Raw genomic sequence first — 7,099 nt, forward strand, 5'->3', positions numbered from 1 at the left:
AAAAGTTCTTTATGAATTTGCAATATTAGTTTGCAAACCCTAGGAAGCACTCAACAGTCCTGAGAGTATTAGGATGTGGCCCTTCCTACATTGCTTGGAGCATTTCTGGGTCCATTTTGAGGCCAGAACCTGAAATGATATATCCCAGGAAGGGAATAGACTTGACCTTTTGCAGTAGAGACGATTGGAACGGAGACGTGTCAGAACCTCCTTTACTTGCCAGCTATGTTCTTCCAGATCATTGGCGAATATAAGAATATCGTCAAGATAGACAATAACATGTTTGTACAACAGATCATGGAAGATCTCATTGACATAGTGCTGGAATACTGCGGGAGCATTGCTGGGAGCGAAGGGCATAACGAGGTACTCGTAGTGACCGTCGCATGTGTTAAAAGCTGTCTTCCACTCGTCTCCTTCCCAAATTCGTATGAGATTATATGCTCCTCGCAAGTCCAATTTGGACAGGCACCGGAGAGTTAAAAAGGTGGTTTTAAGTGTCCGAAGCGTGACACTATAGATGACATTGCGTATAGAGGATTATGTTTTTTTAGGGCCAGTGAGGGATCCGAAGTGGCACTTAGCGCATGTGCAGCCTGATGGCAGCGTCTGTACATTACTTCACTCGGATGTGAAGACATCGCCTGGACTTCTGTGTATTGTGGATCTGTCCCAGCAAGAAGAAAATTATATGTACTGGTGAGAGATCCCCCAGGTAAGTAGGCAAAGATGTCCGTTAATGTTTTCATTAAAAATGCGATCATCAATACATCTCATCCTTTAGTGGTGATTCAATTGTTTGTACCTCTCATAGCTCGCATCTAAACTGCACGGGAGCTATTCAATTGTTTTGTGTGATCAGCCCCAAGGCTGTACTTATCGATGATTTTTGTTTGCACCCTCCTGAGGTGCAAGCAGAAATCTGCGAAAAGTAGAGTTTTGGGTCTGGTTGCAAGTGCAGGGCGCACCATAACTGCAGCGCTTAGCATGGGAGAAGCTGCTTAATGCGGCTAATCCCGTGCATTCTCGCGGGAGAAAGGGAATAACCAGAGAGACAAACCACCCTCCACTCAGCTGGCTGCATACAGCTGTTGAAAAGACATCAAGTTAAGGGCCAGACCCAATTGCCTGGCAGGCTGCTTATGGATTGCTGGCCGTATTTAGCCCTTCCCTAGTCTAGATATTGTATTATTGGTTGATTTAAATATTTACACTTGATCATAATTAATCTACCTTAACTTACACACGTTATTTCATTTTCTTATCTTAAGAAAGGATTTCAATGTGTATGGAAAGTTTACTGGTTACAAAACTGCTATGTACACTATTCCCATGTGCCTCCAGCCTCTGGCAGCATCTAGAATTGCCTCCCGAGTCAGCACACTTTGTCTGCAGCCTAGTTAATGAAAAGTAATTTAGCTAAATGAACAAATAGACAGAACATCCTTAGACAAACACAATATATCCTTCAAGAACTTTGATATGTGAGATAGCTTAACCCTGTAGTGTTTGGGCAAAAGTCCCTTTCTAGCTGTCATATAAATTAAAAATCTGGGTTATGTCATTTCTTGGGGTTCTGCACATTACATAAGTAGATCTGAATTTTAAAGCCTGTGGCATGTGATATACATACAGTATGGTGCTGAGTATCTTCTACTATTAAACAGTCATACAGCATGCGTCCAAGCTTATTTTGAGTGTTCTTCATCTGTGTCTTCTGTAAATGACAACTAATATACATCGTGATATTGAAATACAGTAAATAAAATAAAAATAATATTGCTAATGTTCTTTAGGAAAAAAAAAAGAGGAAATTTGTTAAATAGTGTGATCTGTCCCGAGCTGGGCATAGAAGGGGGGGTTGTTGTTAGGAAAAAGAACATGTTTTCCAGGTAACTTCTTGAGCACAGGCTTATTAATTAGTGACTAATCTGAAACAAACCACATGTAATATTATTATTGTGAGGAGAGCAGCAGTATATGCGCTGGATAGGGGCCTGGACTATTGAAGCTGTCTGATGAAGCCCTGGCAGATGGTATGTTGGAATAAGATATGAATAATGGTGATGTATTCCTATATAAGGCTACATATCAGTGTACAGTATATGTATAGATTTTAGCTATATGAGCATGGTGAGATATCAAAGGGAGCCAGCTATTTTCCACTGGTTTCTATTTAGCATTTAAGCTGGGTACACACTACCCAATTAATATACACACTAAGCCAATTACCGAAGAGTCGGTAATTGGCTTATCGGCCTTATAGTGTATTGTTAGTGTGTATGCCGGAGCGTCAGCCGATAAACGGCTTCAAACGCTTCTGCAACGGTCAGACCGGGAGGTCGGGATCTGGTGTGCTGCACACGCTATCTCATTCCCGTTTAAGAGATCAGAAGGAAGCAAGTAATTTCTCAGTGTGTACACCGATCCGATAATCAGATCGGCAGAATTTATCAGATAGTGTGTGCCCAGCATTAGTTTTTGTATATCCACACCCACCCATACTATTTCGGCAATATATGATGAACGGGATCTACTTTATATCCCGGCTGTCGGGTTGCTGGCGCTGGAATCCCGACACCAGTCAGATTCCCGGCACCAGCATCCCAACGGCAAGTATTGGGGTTTGGATTAGGCACTAGGGTTAGGCTGCGGGGGAGGGGGGGAAGGGTTAGGCGGTGGGGGGGGGGGGTTAGATTTAGGCTGTAGGGAGGGTTACATTTAGGGGTAGGATACTTACTGACTGGTGTTGGTCTTCTAAACCTATCGGGATGCCAGCGTCGGGATTCAACCCACCGGGATCCTGGGCACCGGTATCCTGTACCCAACCCTGATGGATAATTAGCTAATGAAAATTATGATGGGGTGCTGTGCATATAGCAACAGACATAACCTTTGCAGATGCTCATATAGGGCTCAGTTGTAGACGACCCAATATAACCTCTTCCACAAGGTACCAAATGCTCTGCTGCCAAACTTCCCAGTATCTTCCTATTGCAGTTACATAGGTTGAATTTAAGTTATCTACCATTGGTTCCAGCATTAGGAAAACAAGCAGGAAATTTGAAAGCAGAGCATTTTGTACCAGGTAAAAGCGGTCATGTTAGGTCAAGTCTCTATATATAAAGGCAGTGTTGCCGGAAACACATAGGGCGGGTAGAGCCCACCTCTCATCAGGTACATACCACAGTTGATTACCGCGGTATGTACATAGAATATCGCAAAGGACAGCTCTCCTGATAAGAGCTGTCTTTTGCAATGCCCCCAGATAGAGGGACTTCCGGGTTTATCACCCAGAAGTCACTCTGGCATCCTTCTGCGCATGCACAGAAGGCCGCAGGCAGTGGGGGGTGCTGGGAGAAATCCAATTGGATCCCTCTCAGGGGAGGAGTCCCGAAAAGAAGCCCATAGGCTTCTATTGGGTAACGCCACCTGAAGTTGGCATTACCCTTCAGGACAAAGCACCAGAATGCTTGATACATATGAAAAATGCGTTAAAAACCCCTGAAAACTCCACATTTTTCCCTTTAGTACATCCCGCCCCTAAGCTGCTATCAGTCATGTTTTCAAATATTTAAATTAAAATGAAGAAAATACAGTTTCTATCTGTCTAGAAAGACACCACATGGTAGACAGTCACAAAAGGTCGACAGGTACAAAAGGTCGACACACAAAATATCGACATGGATGAAGATAGAAAGGTACAAAAGGTTGACAGGGTCAAAAGGTCGATATTGAAATGGTTGACACACAAAAAATGGTTGACACATGTTGTGTGTTTTGTTTTTTAGGGTTATGGTTAGGGTTACGCACTTACCGGAGGGTTAGGGTTAGGCTCTAGTAGGGAAGGTTAGGGATTTACCCCGACGATTAGGGTTAGGCACTAGGAGGGATGGTTAGGGTTAGGCATTTACCGGTGGGTAAGGGTTAGGCACTAATAGGGAAGGTTAGGGTTAGGCATCAAGAGGAGGATTAGGGTGAAGATTAGGGTTAGAAAAAACACACAAAAAACACGTTGACCATATTTGTCTATTTTCATCCATGTCGAACTTTTGTCCCTGTCTACCTATTGACTATCTACCATGTGGGGTCTATTCAGACATTTTCTGTCTTTTTAATGTAGATCTTTTATACCTTCCGGGTGTTCTGTCTCTTTCATTCTGATAGAAATGAATGGTTGAATAAAGAGAAATAAAGGATAGACTGATTAAAATTGCATTGTGTGTTGGGTCAAAAACAACCTGCCAGACCAGACAATTGTCTTTCTTATGCAAAATTACAAACAGTGTAATAGAAGCAATGGTTTCTCAAACAACTCGTTTTAAATTAGGCATATTAATCAGACAGATTGGAATACGAACGACTTCATATTAACTATTATAATACAAATAATGTGCAGGCAATTAGATAAAACTGATCAATCTGGATAATAAGGTCTGTGAGTATGTGTGCGCTTAAATAATGGGTTAAGCCAGGCGTATTTAAATTCTTACACTGCAGTTTTCCTATGGCATCTGAAAATGAGTTTGAAGCATCAACTTACGTTTTAGTGAGACACCTTCTTACCTGTTGAAGCTGGCGACTCTCCTCTTACAGTTGCGGATGGTTTCTTGGGGATTTAGTAGTAAATCCTGTGGTATGGATTTTGTGCCTTGTTCCTGGTACAGAGGATGTGAAAAAAGGTGCTGGAGTTTAGAACCAATATTGCTGGTAGTGGACCACTGAACATATGCTGTTGTGCGGTCCATTGTAGATGAATGGTTCTTGCAGTCACAGTCCCTGCTGAGTCTAATTTGAATTTCTGGCCACAGGTGGAAGTAAATATCAGCACCCAGGAGAGCAGATAGAGTCAGGACCAAGAGCAATCGGTCCCTGCGCAGGAGCAACATGCTGGCCCTAGGTAGAAATGACAGTGACAGCTGCAGATACTGAGCCAGAATGGATCTCTGTGTCTCTGCCAATAGGTGCTGTTTGGTGACACAGAGTCTGTATCATGGGCTGCACTGAATGGGCGAAACAGTGTCTACTGTACATGTAACACTTAAAGGTGTTTATGTTGGATATATAATGGGTGGGGTATCCTGGGAACTGACTCTTTACTATCAGTGCCCAACATTCGTAGTAGATGTGTGGGTGCTGAGTAATAAATGGTAACTTTAAGCTTTTGTACTGAATGACAATAAGTGTTGTGTCCTGGCTAATGATAGGTTACAGTGGGTGCTGCTTGCCATTTACTTTGTCCTGAATGTTGATGAGTTTGAGTGGTTGCTGTCTCCTGAATGTTGTTGGGTAGCAGTGGTTGCTGTTTCCTGACTGTTGTTGGGTGAGTGTGGATGCTGTTACCTGGTGAAGTGTTACAATTTATTTATGGGTAGCAATGGGTGCTGTTTTGGTGAGTGTGGATGCTCTTTCCTGGGTGCTGTGTTCTGGCTGTTGAGTGTGGATGCGGTTTCCTAACTGATGATGAGCGTGGGTGTTAATTCCTAGATGCTGTGTCTTGGCTACTGATGACAGTGGGTGCTGTTTCCTGTGCCCTGGCTATTTTTGGGTGACAAGTGGGTTCAGTATTCTTATTGCCCTGGCTGTTGATGTGCGAGAGTGAGCACTAATGTTAGATTTGAATGGGGGTAATTTGCTGCTTGCTATGTACTGGCTGTTTTTGATGGGTGAAAGTGGGTGTGCAGTGTTCTGGATGGTGGTGGCTGACAGTGGGTACTGTCTCTGGGTACTGTCTCTTGCGTGCTGGATGTATCTTTGGCATAGATGACAGCTACTGTCATGAATAACATGTGCTGTGCTAAGATTACTGATGTATATTTCACAATCACTTTGTTATAGATGTGGCCATTATAATGTCCTGAATAGTCAGACTGCAGATATATGTCAGTTTTGCTGGGTGCTGTGCCCGATGTGCTGAGTAGCTAAATGTCCATAAAGTGCAGAGCAGTGCTGATGGGTGGCACTTACTGGGTGCTGCGTCCTGAGCTTGAGAGTGACACTCACTAGATGCTGTATACAAGATGCCCAGTCACAGGAGGCGGTGCAGGGCTTCGGTGATAAATGATGTCACTGCCTAGCAGACAGGTGCAGCAGGTCTCGGTATAGGGCACCGGTGGAATATGATAGTAACGTGTAGCACACAGGTTTCTGACAGTGCAGGGCTCCAGTGGTATATGATGGTAACGTATAGCACACACAGGGCTCCAGGTGGTCTTCGACAACGTGTAGCAGCCAGATCTGACAGACAGTACAAGGCTCCAACAGAGGATCCTCAGGCTCTTGCAGTTAGCAGCGTGTTCTGTGCCGGCTGCAGGGAGGACTCCTCGGGCTCAGCTGTATAACCTCCAGATGTGATCCGGCAGATAGAGGCTTCCTCTCCCCGGGAACTGAGCGACAGTGCACACACTAAGCTAAACCCGCACTGTACTGTATGTGACTGTACTGACCCTGCACCGCGACCAGCACCGTACTGACACCGCTCCCTCATACCTGCTCACTGTAATACTTCTACACACTGTTGTGCAATAAGTCAGCTCTCACTACACATAATGCAATGTCTCATATACGCGTGCAACGGAAGATCCCCCTGTGTGCAGCTCCTGACCAACCACTAGGCGGCTGCGTGGGGCGCTGGGGCTCTTGGGAGACGCTGCCTAAACTTCAGGTGGCAGAACAGCCAGAGCGGTACTCCATAGGTCTGAGATGCTCCAAGAGCTCTCAGCGAGGCGTCGCTGTCAGTGTACAGGGGCTGGGGGAGGACTGACCGGACTGCAAGGAAGCTGCACAGCAAAGCTCATAGGGTCGAGTTTCTAGGTGTGTACATTGAATGCAGAGCAATTTTTCTTGTAACAAGTGCTTAGCGTGCCCTCTACGGGTGTGGCCATGCCAGCCACTGACACATCCACTACCCCTGCTCATTACTGCAATGATTGATTTGTGTCGGCACTTCAGCCGCAGGAATATCGTGTGTTGGTATTGGTAATCTCATATCCTTACAGTGGGGTGCTTGCATGATTCGCATCACTCCTATGTATGTATATGCAGCTATAGCATACTTGCCAACTCTCCCTGAGTGTCAGAGTCTAGCAATCTCCCTGAT

General features: G+C 44.7%; 1 protein-coding gene across 1 annotated transcript in view; it reads right to left on the bottom strand.

The window, feature by feature from the left end:
* The window catches only part of FAM20A (FAM20A golgi associated secretory pathway pseudokinase), a 59,982-nt gene extending 53,395 nt beyond the window's left edge, over nt 1–6,587 (bottom strand). Inside the window, 1 exon segment of the mRNA XM_088482662.1 lies at nt 4,567–6,587. Within this exon segment, the coding sequence (XP_088338788.1) occupies nt 4,567–4,889 (323 nt within the window). The 5' untranslated portion in view covers nt 4,890–6,587.
* Between the last annotated feature and the right edge of the window lie 512 nt (nt 6,588–7,099).

The sequence above is a fragment of the Taudactylus pleione genome, unplaced genomic scaffold (genome assembly GCF_031769625.1).
Source record: "Taudactylus pleione unplaced genomic scaffold, aTauple2 ptg000290l, whole genome shotgun sequence".
NCBI classification, from domain to species: Eukaryota; Metazoa; Chordata; class Amphibia; order Anura; family Myobatrachidae; genus Taudactylus; species Taudactylus pleione.